At 40.5% G+C, this 22,559-nt stretch overlaps 1 protein-coding gene across 1 annotated transcript in view; it reads right to left on the bottom strand.

Moving 5' to 3' along the window:
- Positions 1-852: 852 nt before the first annotated feature.
- Positions 853-22,559, bottom strand: part of LOC132858356 (CD209 antigen-like protein E) — a 29,235-nt gene continuing 7,528 nt past the window's right edge. The window contains exons 5-7 of the mRNA XM_060888666.1: positions 6,277-6,401; positions 1,522-1,655; positions 853-888 (exon numbers count right to left, since the gene is read on the bottom strand). Coding sequence (XP_060744649.1) covers positions 853-888; positions 1,522-1,655; positions 6,277-6,401 — 295 coding nt within the window. The remainder of the gene's footprint in view (positions 889-1,521; positions 1,656-6,276; positions 6,402-22,559) is intronic.

Genomic DNA, 22,559 nt, shown 5'->3' with positions numbered 1-22,559 from the left:
AGTTGTGTTGAAGAAGACCCCAGAAAAAGAGAATAAGTCAAAAAGCACATGAAACCAACTTATAAACTCCATGGCCTGATGACGTAGGTCCAAAGTCCATGAGACCGGGGCCCTCCGGATGGAAAATAATGGAAAATTGAGAGGGCCTAAAGCACGGGCAAAACTTTCCAATGTGGAAATAATGGTAATTTCTGAAGCGGGCGAAACTGTGTACGTGAGCGGAATTATGATTGGATAACGAAGGGGGTATGGCAAAAGGGGGGGCATGTCAGAACTGTATATAAGCTTGTTGCAATCAGCAGTGCTTCGGTGCAAGTATCGTCTACTGGACAAACTTGTATCCCTGGTACCAGCTGGTTAATTGCTGTCTATACGACTGTCAATAAACCTACCTCAACTGAATCCAGTCTTCGTGAGTTTGGCTGATCATTTCTTCTTTGAATTTTTACTTAGAACAGTTGTTTAAACTTATAGTCAGATTGCAGGAGCTAGCCTGGGCCAATGTAGGTTGGAGTCGGTTTTCTCCTACATTCTTCCCCAACGTATAAAACACACAATAGTATTAAACCATAATAATCAGTACTTTACTAAACTCCACCTGCTCTAATAATAAATGTCTACAATACACTCATCCTGTGTCTTTGTGCTGCATGATATTGTAATAAACCCCCAGAAGCAGATGTCAGAGAATCCGTATGCAGAGTTTATTAGCAGTAGAGTCCAATACAACATTCTAGAAAATGTGAAGCTAAAATCGTGTTCAGAGGACAGGCACAGTTCAAAAAACTAACAATACTATATTTTATAGAGTTCACTTGATTTTTATCCATTTTGTACATGTTCTATGAACCTTTAGGTGAGATACTCAGAGTGTTGTGTTGGAGACCCCTGATTTAGAAACAATAAGATATAATACAGCGGTGATTGAGCTCAAAGTTCTGCTAAATCAACAGAGTCCGAGACAATGAGATGGAATTAAAATACAATTATCTCATTTATATTGCTTCCATCATCATGATCATCACAATCATAAGAAATATACACTACATCTATGAGATAAAGAAAAGTATTTGTGCACTTTGTATCTGTGAATGATTACAGAGGAAACAAGAGCAGAGACTGAAACTCAATTATCATCTAAATATTGTCTTTGATATTATATAGATTTAGCACTTTTCATTTAAAATGATACACGTCATTGAGAAACATGTTTCTCACAGATCCACAGAAACTTAGCAGAACATTTCTGGTCATTCCAGGTGTTAGTTGAATTTGAAGCGTGAATCACAGCACAGTCCTCTTCACCTTGATAATTCAGTTACTCTTGAGCCTAGTACCTGAAACTAAGAGAATCAGATCAGATTTAATTTCAAAAATAAAAAACAAATATAACAGAAGAATAAAAAAGGCTTTAATCTCTCTCTCTCTCTCTCGCTCTCTCTCTCTCTTTCTCTCTCTCTCTCTCTCTCTCTCTCTCTCTCTCTCTCTCTCTCTCTCTCTCTCTCTCTCTCTCTCTCTCACCTGTTCCTCTTTGCTCTTTATGATCACCAGGTCTGCTCCTTTGGCCTTGCAGTCTTTTCTGCTCTCCTCCCAGCTCTTCGTCTCATTAGACATGATATAAAAACTGGAACTAAAACTGAAACACTTCTGTTTACCTACAGATACCAGTTGAGAAGATTTACAGATCAATACACATTCTTTCCTGTGTTATTATTATTATTATTATTATTATTATTATTATTATTATATTATTATATTATATTATTTCAATTTCACCACATAGACAATAGTATATGAGGAAACCATTTAATCAGCCTTAATTAACATTAAATCAGATATTAGTTATCTATTAGTCCTCCACTAGACTTTGAGACTGCTTCAGACTCAGGAGTTACTTAGTTGTAAGTAATTAACTAGTAGTTAGTGCTAGTAACTTAGTGTTTATTGAAGAATGTTATGACCTTCAGTAGGGGGCACGGTGGCTTAGTGGTTAGCACGTTCGCCTCATACCTCCAGGGTCGAAGTTCGATTCCCGCCTCCACCTTGTGTGTGTGGAGTTTGCATGTTCTCCCCGTGCCTCGGGGGTTTCCTCCAGGTGCTCCGGTTTCCTCCCCTGGTCCAAAGACATGCATGGTAGGCTGATTGGCATCTCTGGAAAATTGTCCCTAGTGTGTGATTGCGTGAATGAATGAGTGTGTGTGCCCTGCGATGGGTTGGCACTCCGTCCAGGATGTATCCTGCCTTGATGCCCGATGACGCCCGTGATCCGAGGTAGTTCGGATAAGCGGTAGAAGATGAATGAATGAATGACATTCAGTCATTTGTTTTGTTTCTGTGCTGCCCCTGGTGTCTTCTCTTGTACCTGTCATTTGTTTACAGGAAGGCGGTTCCGGAGTTAATATGATGAAGGCTCCGATTGGTTATCATCTCCACCTGTTCTGGATAAAAGGACTGCCTGGATCCCTGATTGAGGCCTCTTTGTCTTTTCGTGCCATTGTGATTGCTTTGTTTGCAGTGTGCTTTAACATTGCTCATTCGTATGCTATATTCTAGTGATGGCGAAGTGAAGCTTTCTTGAAGCAGTGACGCTTTCAACCCAATTGTATCGGAAAAAGGTTCATTACTCGAAGCTTTTCAAATCAGCGCTCGATGAGGACCTCTGCTGGTGAACGTGCTATCACAGAAAGTTCCACAACCAAACAACGTATTCATTTTAGAAGCAAAAATTAATGGATTGACAAATTATGGATAGATTAATAAATAAATGAATCAATATATTAAATACAATAATGTACGTTCTTATTGTATTTCTATAATTTACTGTTTTACTTTTAATTATGCACAATGTACTTTGTTTAAATTTTACTTTTTGTACTATTTGTATGCAGCACAGCTGCAAATGCTTTGGTAATACAAATGTACAGTTTTTGTCATGCCAATAAAGCACACTTAAATTAAAATTGAGAGAGAGAGAGAGAGAGAGAGAGAGAGAGAGAGAGAGAGAGAGAGAGAGAGAGATTGTTCCGATTTTGACAATAATAAAATAACAGTAGCACTTTTAAACCACTTAATTATTCTAATAATAAGTGAATAAAATTAGAAGTAGGCTTTAACCTTGGCTGTTGGCTACATCTTGGACAGAGGATCTGACACTGTCATGCTTTGTACGAAAATGCTTCAACATGGATGATGTATTATTATTATTATTATTATTATTATTATTATTATTATTATTATTATTATTATTATTATTATAGTCCAGCTGCTGGGAGCAAATCAAACACTGGACCTAAAAACAGATTAAGGATAGACCTTGTCTCAAAAGTATAAAGTCTGAACCATTTAAAATAAGATCATGGCATTAAGCGGTGCACAAAAGGCTTTTCTTGCATTCCTTTTCATTTTTCTTTAACTTATTACTATCCAATAAATATATATATATATATATATATGACAAAATATACGACATTAAATGTTACACTGAATCATATAACTGCCCAATGATGAGTGAAGTTATAAATATAGGCTTCACAACAAAACCATATATATCCACCTTATTGGGCGAAATCAAATGAAAGTGTTCCCACATTTCAGAACGCGATCTTTTTGTAACAGGCTCCATTGACAACTCGCAACAATAAGCTCTCCTAAACAGTAATAGATTCCATGTAATACTCCAATACAACACAAGGGGGCGCCGCGTGTCGCGCACAATTTTAAAAGTTGGAATCAGATAACGAAGCTTCGGGCGTCATTGGTCACGTGATTTTGCCAGAACGACTCAAGCTTCGATACAAAGCTTCAATGAAAATCGGTTCATTTTTTTTGACACACGCCTCAGAGCTTCGGTGTCACTGCTAACATCACTACTATATTCTCTAAATGTTAATCCATTTCATTTATTGTTGATTGTCCCGTCTGAGAGAGAAAGTTTGTAAGTTTATGTTCAGAGTGTGTCGAGCTTTTGAGTTTTGTATTGTTTTATTCTGTTTATTATTTTAACCAGTGTTGTATAAAGTACTCGAAAGCAATACTTGAGTAAAAGTACAAGTATCGTACTAGAAAAAGACTTTGGTAGAAGTGAAAGTCACCTTTTAGAATATTACTCAAGTAAAAGTCTTAAAGTATCTGATATTTACTGTACTTAAGTATCAAAAGTCATTTTCTGATATTTAATGTACTTAAGTATTTGAAGTAAAAGTAAAAAGTAAAATTTCAGTGATTTTCAGTAGGTATAAGATCAGGGGCAGTTCTAGGGTCTCATCTTTAGGGGGTTTTAGTCCTCAGTGAGAATTTAAAACAAGAAGAGTTTTATATTATATATTATATGACTAAATAGTAAGCCAAAACTTATGGTATTATTAAATGGCAAAAGTGGACACTAAAATTTTATGCATGATGTAATGATGTCGGTCTTGAATCAGATCAGTTCATGTATGTGTGCATTCTCTACAAACAGTGTGTCCAATGAATGCAGTCATTAATAAACAAATATTCACAAAACAAAGACCAAATCAATAAATGTTATTTTTATTTAGTATTGATATTGCATTAATATTTAGTTTGTGCTATCAACTCTGGTAATAAGAATAGTGACATTTCACTGCTTTTGGTTGCTTTTGGTTGCCACCGTTATAGATAAATGCCTCCAGCTCTGACTGCGCGTGCACGCTGCGCGTGTCTGTGCTTCTCCATAGAGCGTGCGGACGTGCAGTGATTCGTGCGGACGTGCGTAATGCAAACTAGGAGCAGTGATTCGCCAAACCTCCCTTATTGCAGTCGCACACATTTCTTATGATTTTATTTTGTAGTAACGAGTAACGAAGCTGCTTATTGGAAATATAACAGAGTAAAAGTATAAATTTTATCTAGGAAATGTAGTGGAGTAAAAGTGAAAGTTGACAAAAATTTAAATAGCGAAGTAAAGTACAGATACGTGAAATTTTTACTTAAGTACGGTAACGAAGTATTTTTACTTCGTTACATTACAACACTGATTTCAACTGATAGATTTGTTTGTTCTTGACCCATGCCTGATACTGACTATGATTACGGACTCTGTTTTTGACTTGTTAGCCAGCCAATTTCATAAAACACTTTTATTCAAAACATACCAACTTATGGTGACAAGGTATGTAGGGGGATCGACGCCAGTTATTTTGAATACCTTTTATTATATTGTTTTTTTTTGAGAGGAAGTTGGGTAAGAAAAATTTTGTATTTTATTTTCTTTCATTTTTGGTTTAGTAAGAGAGAGGTGTTTTGAGGAAGATTGTAAAACCCTTGTTAACTAGTAATATAAGATTGTGAATTGTAATATCTTTGAATGAAGACCTTCATTTGCCCATTCTGTTGCGACTGACCCCTAGACAGTCGTAACAAGAATTATTCATTCATTTAGTCTATTGTAAAGTGTTAACAATATTACAGAGATTCACCTCATTCTAAGATTTTGGAGGAACACGTGAGGATGTGAGTTTAAATTATTATTCCAGTATCTGTTTCTCTCCTCCCGTAATTGGTCTCTGTCTTTAGTCAGGTTATTGTAACTGGACTGTAACTGGTCTCTCTCTTTAGTCAGGTTATTGTAACTGGACTGTAACTGGTCTCTGTCTTTAGTCAGGTTATTGTAACTGGACTGTAACTGGTCTCTCTCTTTAGTCAGGTTATTGTAACTGACTGACAGTCTGCACCTCTGTGTGAAGAATAAAATGTGTTGCTGTCAGTAAAGGAAGTCAAAGACCAGAGAGCATCAGTGGCTTCTTGTGGTCAAACTGTAAAGACAGTTGAGCTGTGATTCTTACACATCCTGTAGATGTTTCTGTTAGAGCCCAGCAGTTTTATTAAACATCAAAATAACCTTGTGGATATATAATGGTGTATACACTGCACCTTCATCGTATTTTTCTTTCTTATAACGTCATTACACAAAGCTATTAGAGACCCCTGCTTTAGAAACAATAAGATATAATACAGCGGTGATTGAGCTCAAAGTTCTGCTAAATCAACAGAGTCCGAGACACTGAGATGGACTTAAAATACAATTATCTCATTTATATTGCTTCCATCATCATGATCATCAGAATCATAAGAAATATACAATACATCTATGAGATAAAGAAAAGTATTTGTGCACTCTGTATCTGTGAATGATTACAGAGGAAACAAGAGCAGAGACTGAAACTCAATTATCATCTAAATATTGTCTTTGATATTGTATAGATTTAGCACTTTTCATTTAAAATGATACACGTCATTGAGAAACATGTTTCTCACAGATCCAGGGAAAGTTAGCAGAACATTTCTGGTCATTCCATGTGGCAGTCAAATGTGAAGGATAAGTGTAAATCACAGCACAGTCCTCTTCACCTGCATTATTCGGTTCCCCTCGAGCCCAGGACCTGAAACTAAGAGAATCAGATCAGATTCAATTTCCTTCAGTTCACACATTGAACTGAATCCTCTCAGTCTCTGTTTACTGAAATGCAAAAAATACAAGTATAATAAGGAATAATCTTCACTGTTAGAAATTACCAGCATTTCACAATAATTAACAGTATTATTTTACAGTAACTTGTTGTAATTAAGTTTCCCTGTAATATATCCCAATGAATACCTGTAAAAACTACAGTATCCTTGGATTTTACAGCATTTAACTCTTATTTTACAGTAAAATCTTGCAATCTAACACCTGCTGTTATATCACAACAAGGTCTGTAATATCACAGCAACACAGTGAAAAACATTAAGGATTTCACAGCATTAATCAGTATTATTACAGTGAAATATTGTATTGAAATATGCCCTGGGTAGTCACATGACATAACCGAACTGTTTTGAACCATAGACTGTATAAAAACATGGACGTAGTGTCCGTGACGTCACCCATAGACTCCTCAAGAGCGGTTTTGAAGCTCAAAGTGTGAAGAGCTCAAAGTGTGCATTGTCAACAGCGGCAATCTACCTGTCACTCACGTGGCCACGCCCTTAATTATGCAGAACTTTAAGGCTTAATATAATTTAAACGGATGAGTTCTAAAAAAAAAATTCACCCCCTTGAAGGGCAAAATTAGCTATATAGACCAAAATCATTTTTTGCACCAGCCTGTAAACATCTTTTTTCTGCTGTAAAATAGGCTGGAGCTATACGTGGTATCGCCAGAGTCAGGGAACTGCTGGATGAACGGGAGAAAGGTAAAAATCAATTGTTTTACTCGAGGTGAGGTGGAAAATGAGCTTAATTCCCCAAATGGTGGAATATCCCTTTAATTAGTTTGATAAAATACACCTGTGTTTACAACACTATTACACTGTAACATAACGTCTGTGGGATAGGTATATTTAGACAGTCACAACAGGAAATCAAACTGCTGACCCTTCAGTTATGAGACGACTTGCTCCAACTTCTGAGCTATAACCGTCCCCAATAGTATTGTTACCCTGTGATGCCCACAGGTGTGTCAGGTGGGGCCCAGCAGATTTGCCAGAGGGGGAGACAGAGGCAACGTTGGAGAATATAAAGAGGGATCTGCTGAACATCTACTCAGGCATGCGATCTACTGTCTTTTTGGATCATTTTGTTTAGACTTTAGTAATTGGTCAAGATCTGAACACTGTGTGTGTTGGGCGGCTACAAGACCAAATTGTTACTTGGGTACTAACAATACATTTGTAGGTCTGTATACACAGAGGAAGGCATGAGTGGGGCAGAGAGAGCAGAACCAATGATGGAAAAGACATACGTCATCCTGCGAAAATATCTTAACAATGCTGCAGCGATGTCTGAGATCAAACAGGAATGGCCATTTCTCTTCTCTCAGAAATGCCTATTCTCACACTTTGGCCTCCTGACGGACGTTGATGTCCTTCAGAAGCTACAGGAGGCAATTAGTCGACGAGGACAGACCATCCTGGATTACTGTGCAACACTGGACAACCCCAAGATACGTGATGTTCTGGCCTGCTATGATCCAGACTCTGACAAGGCTGCCTGCATCCTGCTGCTCCTAATGTTGTACTTCAAAGAGCCGAAAGAGTTTGATGCTTGAAGTTGATGTAATATTTTTTTATTCAAATATTTAAAATGCAAAATGAGCTGTATCTGTGTACAACAGATACAACATTATGTGTTATGAGCACTTTGTGATCTGCTTAAGATACAAAGGGCTATACAAATGTAATTCTTATTATAATTACATTTGTATAGCCCTTTGTATCTTAAGCAGATCACAAAGTGCTCATAACACATAATGTTGTATCTGTTCATTTCAGGTGACATGATGAAGCCCTCTGGATGGCTTATATCCATCGAGGGACATGTCGTGATGGGCCCACACCCTTTCTTTTTACACGGAGTAGCTGCTTTCTTCAGCAGCTATTTCGTATTCAACCTTGAGTATCCTGTCACTGGATCTTCGACACTGGAGTTCATTCAAAGGTATTTTGTAAAGATCGCATTTAATCTTGTAATGCACATTATATAGTACAGGCTTCCAACTCAATGATTGTCTTGAGGTCGAAAATGCTGACAAATGAGGTACTTGAGGCTAGCCTGATGAGATTATCCTGATCTCGCGAACTCATTCAATTTCGCTCTGCAGATCAGTCTGGGTTTCTACACGTTATGCTGACAAATACCTGCCGGTCCATTCATTCATTCATTTCCTACCGCTTATCCGAACTATTCTCGGGTCACGGGGAGCCTGTGCCTATCTCAGGCGTCATCGGGCATCAAGGCAGGATACACCCTGGACGGAGTGCCAACCCATCGCAGGGCACACACACACACTCTCATTCACTCACACACTATGGACAATTTTCCAGAGATGCCAATCAACCTACCATGCATGTCTTTGGACCGGGGGAGGAAACCGGAGTACCCGGAGGAAACCCCCGAGGCACGGGGAGAACATGCAAACTCCATACACACAAGGCAGAGGCGGGACCCTGGAGGTGTGAGGTGAACGTGCTAACCACTAATCCACCGTGCCCCCCCCCAAAAAAAATAAAAAATGCTCTCAGGCCCTTAATTGAAAAGGATGTTTGTCATACTTTCAACATGGGTTTGGTTTTAATTTACCAACTGGCCAATTGCGTGAAGATGCATTTCAGTGGCGGCGCATGTTGATATGGCCTCTCATAGTAGAAAATCAACCACTTTGCCTCAGGCAAACCTAACCTGAGGCACCTTGGCTAAAAATGGCAAAAGAAATTAAGTTTTGATTATAAATCTATTAGGGTTTGATCTGGGGAAAAAGCACAGCAAAAAGCACACCTTGGTAAATGCTGTCTGCAATACTTACTGTAAGTCTATTTAAAACTGAAACTATCTTTGCTTATTAACAGGTGCTTCCTGGGCATCAATCCTGAAAGAGGCTCAAAGATCAAAAGCGGACAACAATGAACCCTCATGTGAGCACCCTTTTGAGGAAACTTATTGACTTTGAGTGGGCATCATAGTTTTTTTTCAACGGTAGTTGTCAGGCTCAGTTTTGAGTAGCCTTGTTCTTTTTGTAATTTTTCAAGACAACTTTGCACTACAAGATTTTTACACAATGCTGTTGAGTGTGGACTCATAATAATGTTTGAGACTGAGAGGAGCGCCTGACCCCTTTACGACATTCCTTCATCGCTCTCTCCCTTGCTCTCTTATCTTGCCATGTCTTTCACTGTTATTGTGACACAGCTAGTTGAATAGTTGAATTTTGAGACAGGTAGTTGAGTTGCAAGTTTGCACCATTTCTCTGCATTTTCTGCATTATAAGATGGCTTTATTACCAGAAAGTTGAATTTCTTGAACTCTTGAAGTTCTTGGCATCTGCTGTACATTGAAAAATATTTATTTGTTAATAAATATGCCATTGTCAGGTTATTGTAACTGGACTGTAACTGGTCTCTGTCATTAGTCAGGTTATTGTAACTGGACTGTAACTGGTCTCTGTCTTTAGTCAGGTTATTGTAACTGGACTGTAACTGGTCTCTGTCTTTAGTCAGGTTATTGTAACTGGTCTGTAACTGGTCTCTGTCTTTAGTCAAGTTATTGTAACTGGTCTGTAACTGGTCTCTGTCTTTAGTCAGAATGCTGAATTTGATCCACAGAACTGTGACGGCAGTCAGCAAGGAAACAAACAGAAGCAGCACCAACCACACTGCAGTCAGTCTGCAACACCTGCTCCATGAAGTGTCTCCTCCTACAGGTACATGAACACCAAAGACCCAGGTTTTAGTATCTCAAACTTATCTAGCATTTACAGTCTAACATAAACACTGAGCTGGAGAACATCTTAGTAACTCTATCCAGCCGTCAGTATGAAACTTCTCCCTTACCATTAATGTATGCAGTGATGGGTGGAGCTTTGGGCTGGTTTTGAATAAGCTGACTGGCTTACGAAAACATGTATGTGTAATAATATAATGATTTTATAATGGTACAAAAATAAGGAAATGCTCCTGTCTGCTGAGGCCTTTGATTACAGTTTACAGCTATAAGATAAATTGGCTTCACAGTTGTCTCAATGGTTTACGTGTTATCGACAATATAATCTGTTTATAAAGTGCAGAAAACAGATTTAAATGTTTATGTCTTGTGTTAAAACACATGCAGATAACGTAACACAAAGGTGATATGAATCAGAAAGACAAGCAAGGCTAAAAAACAAGCTGAGTAAAGAGAGGAAGTTACTCATTTCTCTCTGTGTTCCTCTCACCATGTCTACATTCTCACAGATATCCACCATCATCTCCACTCAATGGAACATATAAAATCCTAAATGAACGCTTCTCTATTTTATAAAACACTTTTACAAACTTTAACATTTGTACCTGTGTGTTGTTCTTCTAGGTGTCTCTCTGTGTCACAGTTGTCCTTCTCTGTCTCAGGGTCGTGACCTCTAACAGTTTCTACAATCTTGTAGATAACCGTCACCATCTCCACTCGCTCAGATGAACGTTGAAGCATCTTTAAACTATAAAACTAGCAATAAAACATGAAACTGCTGCCTCTCTGTATAGACGTGACTGACAGTCTGCACCTCTGTGTGAAGAATAAAATGTGCTGCTGTCAGTAAAGGAAGTCTGTCATAGAGCAACGTGGACATCAGTGGCTTCTTGTGGTCAAACTGTGAAGAATTTTGAGCTGTCCTTCTTACACATCCTGTAGATGTTCCTGTTAGAGTCCAGCAGTTTTATTAAATATCAAAATGACCTTGTGGATTTATAATGGTGTATAAATTGACCTTCATCGTATTTTCTTCCTCAACGTCATTACACAAAGCTATTTATTTAGATCAGTTTGAATATGAATTCAGTTACATGTTCCTGCAGAAGATCTGGAATTGTTAGTTTTTACGTTTGCAGCTTTACTCTGAGACTGAATGACACACGGTCCACTGATCTAAGATCAGCATTAACACCTGCTCTATTTCACAAAATAAAAAGTACACACTGACAACTGCAGCAATCTTCAGGACTGAGAAGATTGTGGTTACTCACTAATAAACTGACAAGCTGAGTGTTTATTTCCTAACTGCGAGTGTGAATAATGAGAGACTGCAGAGGAAATGGCGTCTGACCATCAGGTTTATATATGGTTCTTCCCCAAAGTACATGTTAGAGCCTGTAAACTAAATGGGTATGGATAACACTGTATTGAAATTTGTCAATTTTATTGCCCTATGTGTTATTTACTGAATTTAAGTCAATGTACCTGGATGCTTAATGTTTTAGAGCATCTGTTATGATGTGGGGCTTTGTGTACTTTATCCAATCAAGTTTATTTATTTTCATGAGTCATTTTGGAAGCACTCATCTGCCACTGAGTGCAGGGGGGAGGGTCAGAAAAAAAAAGATATATATACACTTTTTTTTTACTTGATTCGAAGGCCTTACAAATGCTATGTTCGCAGCTCAGGGGTTATATATCTGAGAATTTGTTGTTGAAACTGCAGCCTAACTATTGCAGGAAATAATTAATAAATTCTTATTTTCTATTTTATTATAACCTGGTTGTAGTGGCAACTCATTCATACACACAGACAAACAAAAGGAGTTTAGTACATCGTACTGTTATTGCATTTTTATGTTCTGGTGATATACATTACGCACTATTTTTAAATTAAGTGTAATAATCACCAGTGGAGGCACAGCGTTACTGTCAGCCCAGACTTCGGCCATGTGCCTTTTGTTTATGTACTTTGTCACGTGTCTGCCCCACCTTTGTCTGCTCCTCCCGTTTCCACACACCTGTTTCCTATTGTCGTCATCATCATTGTCTATTTAACTGTGCCGCGTTGCCTTGTGCAGCGCGTAATCAACTGTTGTCTTTGTCTGGTCTAGTCTGTGTTATGGTTCATGTTTCATGGTTTTCGTTATTAAACCCTGTGTATTTTGCTATCCTGCGTTTATGTCCCTTTTATCCTGCGTTCGTGACAGATGATTCCGCCATACTAAGACCCAGCAGGATAGCTGTAGCCTGGACCGGCCGATTGGGAGCACCTTTTTTTTATTGGACCTTTTTTTTTCTCCCTCTGGACTTCGCGGTTTTGGTGACATCGGTCCGCATTTTTCCGGTGAGGGACGCCACTCCGCTTCCGGTTTCTCCGCAGGGGGGCGCCGCCTCACTTCCTGTTTGCAGGCTATGTCACCAGCCTGAGTTTTGTTTATTTTTCGGTGTCCTGCGACATCGTCCCGCATCTGTCCGGTGGGGGGCGTCGCTTCACTTTTGGTTTCCGTGGAGGACGTCGCACCACTTCCTGTCCGCAGGGGGTGTTGCAGGCCCGTCCCATGAATTTTTTTCTGTGGATTTTTCTGTTTTGTGGAGGAATTATTTTCTCCCTGCCCTCCCTCCCCTTTTCCTGGTTCCCGAGAGGTGGGTCTGGCCGCGGTATGTTGGGGGTAGCGCCCGGCCACCCTGTTCGGCTGTGGACGTCGCTCGGCCGCCCTGTTCGGCTGTGGACGTTGCTCGGCTATCCCTTGCTCGGCTGTGGACGTCGCTCAGCTATCCCTTGCTCGGCTGTGGACGTCGCTCGGCTATCCCTTGCTCGGCTGTGGACGTCGCTCGGCTATCCCTTGCTCGGCTGTGGAGGTCGCTCGGCTATCCCTTGCTCGGCTGTGGACGTCGCTCGGCTATCCCTTGCTCGGCTGTGGACGTCGCTCGGCTATCCCTTGCTCGGCTGTGGACGTCGCTCGGCCCCCTTGTACGGCTGTGGACGTCGCTCGGCCCCCTCTGGCTGTGCCGCCGGGTGCCTCACTCCCCCCACCTGCCTTGCTGTGTGCCTCACTCCCCCCACCTGCCTTGCTGTGTGCCTCGCTCCCCCACCTGGATCGCAGTGTGCCTCACCCCCCCAACAACCCAGACTCCGTTGGGACTATTAAGACGGATTGGTGCATCGGGAGCCGCGCTTTGGGGGGCACTGTCAGGACTCAGCCTGGACTTTGGCCATGTGCCTTTTGTTTATGTACTTCGTCACGTGTCTGCCCCGCCTTTGTCTGCTCCTCCTGTTTCCACACACCTGTTTCCTATTGTCGTCATCATTGTCTATTTAACTGTGCCGCGTTGCCTTGTGCAGCGCGTAATCAACTGTTTGTCTTTGTCTGGTCTAGTCTGTGTTATGGTTCATGTTTCATGTTTTTCGTTATTAAACCCTGTGTATTTTGCTATCCTGCGTTTGGGTCCCTTTTATCCTGCGTTTGTGACAGCTACTGAATATGATAAGATTTTTTTTTGTTAGTCACCTTAAATACTATTTCCTGTTTTGTGGTGTTTCTCTACTTGGGTAAAAGGAGATCAGCCAGTTCACCATCCCACTGCTAAGAATCCAGTATCCTGTTGCGCTACTGTATACATATGTTATCCCTTTAGTAACTAGCTAGTCAGGTGGTATTAGCTATGGGCCGTGGTGGGCTCTCTCTCTCTCTCTCTCTCACTCTCACTCTCACTCTCACTCTCACTCACTCACTCAGTCCATAATCTCATCCATCCTTACATCAGCCATCGCGGCCGTGCTCTTACATCCGAATAGATGCTTTGCGTTGCCTTATATTTCTTTGCGAATTGTAGTTTTGTGTATAACATCGGGGATGCAGAACATATTAGTAAGGCTACTGTTTGCAGAGCGGTCAGGAAAGTGTGCCTCGTCTTAAGCGCTTGACCATTTTTGTGTTGTTTCCTGATAAAATAAAATACTGTTCTTCTGGTTTCAACTCTAATATTATAATAGTTGGGAATTTACTCTAAAATAGTTCTTAATTACTAACTACAACTGAGATCTCCAACAAGTCTAATTAGATTAATGTAATAATTACTATCTCTAGAAAGTATTGGTCTACTTACTAATTTGTTCTACTCACTTATTAATTACTTTCTAAATCCCAAATAAACCTCAACCACTTGAACAATAAGGAGAGACAAGCAACTGCATTTCTAATGCTTTCAAATAAACAATATACAATTGCATGAATTATCCTTGAATTGAACAAAGTGTGTAACTAGTGGGAGAAGTTTACATTAAAAAATATACCTTTTAAAGGTATATAGGGTTTTATTTTTTATAAAGGTTTTTTATTAAATACGTGTTCATATTCTCCATATGCTTGCATAAGCACTTCCAGTTCTGCTGGTGAGAAATATGCAGATTTTTTTTTTGTCTGACGCTGTTGCCATGGTGACTCGTTATATCTGTGCTCCATTGATAATGGTTTTTTATAGTTGTGTTGAACGCGCTTAACTCAGAGTCAATCAATTTAGAGTTGAAAAAACTAACTCATTTCAGCTGTTCTGTAACCAAAAACTCAGAGTTTCCCATCTCAGGGTAAATCAACTCAGAGTTCAAGTTTAAACTCAGAGTTGGTTGAACCTCCTTTCTGAAACAGGCCCCTGTTCCTCTTTACTGTTTATGATCACCAGGTCTGCTCCTTTGGCCTTGCAGTCTTTTCTGCTCTCCTCCCAGCTCTTCATCTTATCACTCATGATATAAAAACTGGAATTCAATCTACTGTTAGCGCCTTTGATAATGTACCTTAAGTAGGGACTGGGGGCAAGCTGGGGGCAGGGTTACTGTTAGCGCCTTTGATAATGTACCTTAATGTACATTGGTGTATCCAAGATGGCAGTGCGGCAGTAGCACGCAACGGCCACTTCTGTGCTATTTACGTTTTTTACGATTTTGTTTTATGTAGCACCCTGGTCCTGGAGAAAAATCTCATTTCACTGTGTACTGCAACATATATATATATATATGGTTGAAATGACAATAAAAGCTTCTTGACTTGACTTGACTTGAAGTAGGGACTGGGGTGGGGTTACTTTTAGCGCCTTTGATAATGTACCTTAAATAGGGGCTGGGGCGGGGTTACTGTTAGTGCCTTTGATAATGTACCTTAAGCAGGGACTGGGGGCGGGGTTACTGTTAGCACCTTCGATAATGTACCTTAAGTAGGGACTGGGGGCGGGGTTACTGTTAGCACCTTCGATAATGTACCTTAATTAGGGACTGGGGCAGGGCTGGGTTTACTGTTAGCACCTTTGATAATGTACCTTAAGTAGGGACTGGGGGCGGGGATACTGTTAGCACCTTTGATAATGTACCTTAAGTAGGGACTGGGGGCAGGGCTGGGGTAATTTACTGTACGATATTCTTGATTACAACCTCTGTTTATACAGATTACATGGAGCTGCACGTACAAGTTGGATTCGCCGCGTTTGGATGCCAATGTAGGTTCGCAAAGCCATGAGCATTAACAATAAAGCAACATCCGCCATTATTGATGTTGTGTTTGTGTTTGCTGCTGCTGCGCTAACGTTGCGGGAAAATATGAGACGTAAACAGTGACATAAGACTTGGCTCTGTGATTGCTCTCTAGCCCATGGAAAGGCAAAACGGTTCTTAGAAGGCTGGCCAGTGGAACCAACTAAGAACCAGCACCAGCACTAGCTCTGAACCAGTACCCGGTTCCTTTAGGTGGAAAAGGGGCATATTATTCCTCCACTAGACTGTGAGACCTCTTCAGACTTAGGATTTACCTAGATGTAAGTAATTAACTAGTAGTTAGTGCTAGTAGCTTAGTGTTAATGAAGAATTATTAATTCATTTTTTCTATTGTAAAGTTTAGCAATATTACAGAGATTTGCCTCATTAATCTAGCCATGGGGGTCACAGTCCAGTGACTTCTGTGCCGGTCCCAAGCCCGGACAAATAGAGAGGGTTGCGTCAGGAAGGGCATCCGGCATAAAACATTGCCAAATCTAACCATGCGAATTGTCAGTAAGAATTTCATACCGGATCGGTCGAGGCCCGGGTTAACAACGACCGCCATCGGCGCCGTTGACCTACAGGGCGCCGGTGGAAATTGGGCTACTGTTGGTCGAAGGAGTAGAGGAGGGAGGAGAGTGCACAGACAGAGAGAGAAGAGGAAAGGTAAGAGTGTAGGACTGAGAATAGGGACTCTGAATGTTGGTACTATGACAGGGAAAGGTAGAGAGCTGGCTGATATGATGGAGAGAAGGAAGGTGGATATACTGTGTGTTGAGGAGACCAAGTGGAAGGATAGCAAGGCTCGTAGTATAGGAGCAGGATTCAAGCTGTTTTATTATGGTGTGGATAGTAAGAGAAATGGGGTAGGTGTGGTCCTGAAGGAGGAGTTTGTGAGGAATGTTCTGGAGGTGAAGAGAGTGTCAGACAGGGTGATGAGTCTGAAGTTAGAGATTGAAGGGGTGATGTTGAATGTTGTTAGTGGTTATGCCCCGCAGGTAGGTTGTGAGTTATTCTGGTGTGAATTCGATGAGGTGATTAAGAGTATTCCCAAGGGTGAGAGAGTGGTGATAGGAGCGGATTTTAATAGACATGTTGGTGGGGGAACACAGGTGATGAGGAGGTGATGGGCAAGTTTGGAGTTAAGGAAAGGAACCTTGAAGGACAGATGGTGGTAGACTTTGCTAAGAGGATGGACATGGCTGTGGTTAACACTTATTTTCAGAAGAGGGAGGAACATAGAGTGACTTACAAGAGTGGAGGTAGGAGAACACAGGTAGACTACATCCTTTGTAGAAGAGGCAATCTGAAAGAGATTAGTGACTGTAAAGTGGTAGTGGGAGAGAGTGTAGCCAGACAGCATAGGATGGTGGTGTGTAGGATGACTCTGATGGTCTGTAAGAGGAAGAGGTCAAAGATAGAGAAGAAAACTAAGTGGTGGAAGCTGAAAAAGGAGGAATGTTGTGAGGAATTTAGACAGAAGTTGAGGCAGGCTCTGGGTGGTCAGGTAGTGCTGCCGGATGACTGGGAAACTACAGCAGAAGTGATCAGGGAGACAGGGAGAAAGGTGCTGGGTGTGTCATCTGGAAGGAGGAAAGAAGATAAGGAGACTTGGTGGTGGAATGAGGAAGTTCAGGATAGTATCCAGAGGAAGAGATTAGCCAAGAAGAAGTGGGATATGGACAGGACTGAAGAGAATAGACAGGAATACAAGGAGTTACAGCGCAGAGTGAAGAGGGAGGTGTCTAAGGCCAAGCAGAAGGCATATGACGAGTTGTACACTAGGTTAGACACTAGAGAAGGAGAGAAGGACTTGTACAGGTTAGCTAGACAGAGGGATCGGGATGGGAAGGATGTGCAGCAAGTTAGAATTATTAAGGATAGAGATGGAAGGGTGCTCACAAGTGAGGAGAGTGTACAGAGGAGATGGAAGGAATACTTTGAGGAGCTGATGAATGGGGAAAATCAGAGGGAAAAAAGAGTAGAAGGGGTGAACTCTGTGGAACAGGAAGTAGATAAAATTAGAAAGGATGAAGTCAGGAAGGCTTTGAAGAGGATGAAAAGTGGAAAGGCAGTTGGTCCTGACGACATCCCGGTAGAGGTCTGGAAGTGTCTAGGAGAGGCAGCAGTGGAATTTTTAACTAGTTTGTTCAACAGGGTATTAGAAAGTGAGAGGATGCCTGAGGAATGGAGAAGGAGTGTGTTAGTGCCGATCTTTAAGAATAAGGGTGACGTGCAGAGTTGCAGCAACTACAGGGGGATAAAGTTGATGAGCCATACAATGAAGTTGTGGGAAAGAGTAGTGGAAGCTAGGTTAAGGAAGGTGTTGGAAATTTGTGAGCAGCAGTATGGCTTCATGCCCAGAAAGAGCACAACAGATGCAATTTTTGCTCTGAGAATGTTGATGGAGAAGTATAGGGATGGTCAGAGGGAGTTGCACTGTGTGTTTGTAGACTTAGAGAAAGCGTATGACAGGGTGCCAAGAGAAGAGCTGTGGTACTGTATGAGGAAGTCAGGAGTAGCAGAGAAGTATGTCAGAGTGGTGCAGGACATGTATGAGAGGAGCAGGACAGTGGTGAGGTGTGCTGTAGGTCAGACAGAGGAGTTCACAGTGGAGGTGGGACTGCATCAGGGATCGGCTCTGAGACCCTTCCTGTTTGCTATAGTGATGGACCAGTTGTCAGAGGAGGTCAGACAGGAGTCTCCTTGGACGATGATGTTTGCAGATGACATTGTGATCTGTAGTGAGAGCAGGGAGCAGGTGGAGGAAAACCTGGAGAGGTGGAGGTTTGCGCTGGAGAGAAGAGGAATGAAAGTCAGTCATAGTAAGACTGAGTACATGTGTGTGAATGAAAGGGAGGGAAGTGGAACAGTAAGGTTACAGGGTGAAGAGGTGAAGAAGGTACAGGAGTTTAAGTACTTGGGGTCAACAGTCCAGAGTAATGGAGAGAGTGGGAAAGAAGTAAAGAAGCGAGTGCAGGCAGGTTGGAGTGGGTGGAGAAAGGTGTCAGGAGTTCTGTGTGATAGGAAAATATCAGCAAGAATAAAGGGGAAGGTGTACAGGACAGTGGTGAGACCGGCCGTGCTGTATGGTTTACAGACAGTGTCACTGAAGAAGAGACAGGAGTCAGAGCTTGAGGTAGCCGAACTGAAGATGTTGAGGTTCTCTTTGGGTGTGACAAGATTGGACAGGATTAGGAACGAGTACATCAGAGGGACAGCCCATGTGGGACGTTTGGGGGACAAAGTTAGGGAGGCGAGATTAAGATGGTTTGGACATGTTCAGAGGAGGGAGAGTGAGTATATTGGTAGGAGAATGTTGGACATGGAGCTGCCAGGCAGGAGGCAAAGAGGAAGGCCAAAGAGGAGGTATATGGATGTAATTAATGAGGATTTGAAGCTAGTGGGTGCAAGTGTTGAGGATGCAGAAGATAGGGTTAGGTGGAGAGAGATGATTCGCTGTGGCGACCCCTGAAGGGAAAAGCCGAAAGAAGAAGAAGACAGAGATTTGCCTCATTCTAAGATCTTGGAGGACAGAAGACGGAGGCAGGTATAAAGTAAAATAACAGAGTTTATTGAAAAGCAGAAGTGAATGAAGTGAGTGAGGGTGGATAAGTCCAGGTGAAGCTCCACACGCCGGGTCACAGGTTGCAAACCAACGATATCTAGACCCTTTGGTGGTCAACGAACTTGGGAAACTACTGATAGAAAAGAGAGAGTCAGGTTAGTAGACACAGTATGTAGTAGTAGCTAGAATTTATGAGACTGGACAATGTGTGTGTTAGAGAGCATATTTTATGTGGTGAAGTAATGAGGGGTGCCAGGTGCCAGTGATTAGAACTCAGGTGATGAGGATCTGGTTTGCTGTGTGTGGGGAGAACCAGGAAAATCCATGACAGTAGGAGATAATGAGAGACTGCAGAGGAAATGACGTCTGACCATCAGGTTTATATATGGTTCTTCCCCAAAGTACATGTAAGAGCCGGTATGGTATGAAAACACTGTATTAAACTTTGTCAGTTTTATTACCCTATGTGTTATTTACTGCTTTTAAGTCAATGTACCTGGATGCTTAACGTTTTAGAGCATCTGATATGATGTGGGGCTTTTGTGTACTTTGTGTTCCAATCAAGTTTATTTGTTTTCATGAGTCATTTTGGAAGCACTCATCTTCCACTGAGTGCAGGGGGGAGGGTCAGAAAAAAAAAAAAAAAAAAAAATATATATAAATATACGTGTATATATATATATATATATATATATATATATATATATATATATATATATATACACGTATATGTATGTTGTGGACAGACATTTTGGGGATCATAAGTAGTGAGAGGAAGCTACGTCATCATTGTTACTGCCCGAACTCTTCAGCTAAGTGAGTTGGATAAAGTGCACCAACGGGCCCCAACAATCGCTTTGAGTACTGTTGAGGTTGTTGTTTTATTGACATAAACATCACTGTTGTTTTTTTTTTTACCTTGATTTGTAAGCCTTACGAATGTTATGTTCGCTGCTCGGGGGTTATATTTCTGAGAATTTGTTGTTGAAACTGCAGCCTAACTATTGCAGAACATAATTAATATGATTAATTTTTTTCTTGTTAGTCACCTTAAATGCTATTTCGTTTTTTTGTGTTGTTACGCTAAGGTAAAAGGAGATCAGCCAGTTCACCATCCCACTGCTGAGAATCCAGGATCCTGTTGCACCACTGCTATACATATTATATGTTATCCCTTAGTAACTAGCTAGTCAGGTGGTATTAGCTATGGGCCGTGGTGGTCTAGGTTTCAGGTGACTCCCACCTGTGAAAAAGGGGTTACATACAAAACACACAATAGTATTTAACCATAACCACGACTACTGTAAAGGTGGAATTCTGTTCATTCAGATGAGGAGAAGGATGTGCTGGACAATAAGGATCGTTTTCCTGAACTCGTATTGTCTCCAGACCTTGAGGAAATCACTGGTCACTTTTTAGAGATTAGAATGTTGTTATGTTGTTTCTGGTCCTCTGCCTCACTTAGGAGGAGCAACCAGAGTGGAAAGCCACCAATACATAAAAGAAATAAAGATTTACAATGGATAATTTTACATAGAATTGTCTCCATCAATTCCTTTGTCTCTATTTTGTGTCCAGAGACCAGTCTTGAGTATCTTTCTTTTTTTTGCCTTGAGATAAAACTGTCTTTCACACTTTTATGCAATGTTCCAGACTACAGCCTCTTTTTACTTTTGTACAAAAGATTTTTGGTTGTTTTGACACATCCTTTTCACTGCAAACCTTATCCTTGGTGTAAAATATACATGCAATTGGCAAGCCAAATGTAAGCTTTTAAACATCACCCTAGGACAAGCAAAAATGGGTATTTGCATTAGCAGGAAAAACAAGGTTGAACAAAAAGGAAGCCACAATTTTGTTATGGTAACCACAGCACTACTAAAGTTCAAAATTGTGGTCGATTTTCTCTTTTATAAGAAAATGAAAAACCTAGCAACTTTAAAGAAAATTTGGTGTTATCAAAGAGCACTTTGTTTGCTTACTGATGACCAATTGCAATTTGTACATTGTACGCTGTCTTAATGTTTTTTGTTTGTTTGTTTTTATTCTTTTTTTTTTCTTTTTAATGGAAATGTTATCTATTCAAAGATGAACTGTGGCCATCTGTGATAAACGTTACTTTGAAAATTAAACTACTAAACTAAAACACTTCTGTTAACCTACAGATACCAATGGAGAAAATGTACAGATCAAAATGCATACTTTTTATTATTATTGTTATTGTATAATCATGATTTCTATTTGTCCCCGTAGACAATAGTATATGAGGAAAACATTTAATCAGCCGTAATTAACATTAAAACAGATATTAGTTATCTATTGTTCCTCCAGTAGACTGTGAGACCTCTTCAGACTCAGGAGTTACCTCGTTGTAAGAAGTTAACTAGTAGTTACTGCTAGTAACTTAGTGTTAATGAAGTATTATTCATTCATTCTTTCTTAATTCTTTCTTAGTGACTTACAAGTTATGGGACAGTACTGTAAAGTTTAGCAATATTACAGAGATTCGCCTCATTCTAAGAAATTTGGGGAACACTTGAGAGGATGTGAATTTAAATCATTATTCCACAGAGTCAAGATAATCCGTGGATTTTGTCAGAACTCAGAGTCCTCCTCTGAGGTGACACATCAACTAGGTGGTTTCTAAGATCTGCCAATTACCAATAAAACATTTTCTTGCTAAACAGAGTCAAAATTAGATGAATAAAACAGACTTCTCCAGCTTGAATGAGATCAGGAAAGTCCCAACTTTAATGCAGCCAAAACAGAGATCTTCAAAGTAAACTTCTCAGAAATATTTCCTCAGCATCAAAGTCAGCCAAACAATCCAACATCCAGGCATGCTGCAGTCGAGTACACAAAATCTCAGTCAGGCTATCACTATTTATGCCCCGTTACTTAATTTACATAGTTTAGCCAATTTCTTATTATTTCTGGTTTGAAGATTTTAATACCCTCCTACCTGTTTTGCATAGCTCCTCCCAGTTTCCTATAATTTTTAGTTTTTACACTACCCTCTCTTTTTCTTTTCCCTTTTATGGATTTCCTGTCTTTTAACATTGCACAAAATTTGTTCCTGACTCTCAAGAGATGTGTGTGTATGCGTGGATCTTCCACCTAAGTTCTCATGGATTATTTTCTTCACTTTTCTCTCGTTTTGACTTCACTTCATAGTGTAAGCCTTAAGTTAACCCCATAAGTTTATGTAAATTTCGTATTTCGTATCTCGACCCCCCCCTTGGGTG

This window comes from Tachysurus vachellii, chromosome 2, assembly GCF_030014155.1.
Source record: "Tachysurus vachellii isolate PV-2020 chromosome 2, HZAU_Pvac_v1, whole genome shotgun sequence".
Taxonomy (NCBI): domain Eukaryota; kingdom Metazoa; phylum Chordata; class Actinopteri; order Siluriformes; family Bagridae; genus Tachysurus; species Tachysurus vachellii.
The sequence above is the reverse complement of the archived record's forward strand: the minus strand, read 5'-3'. Positions and strand labels throughout refer to the sequence as shown.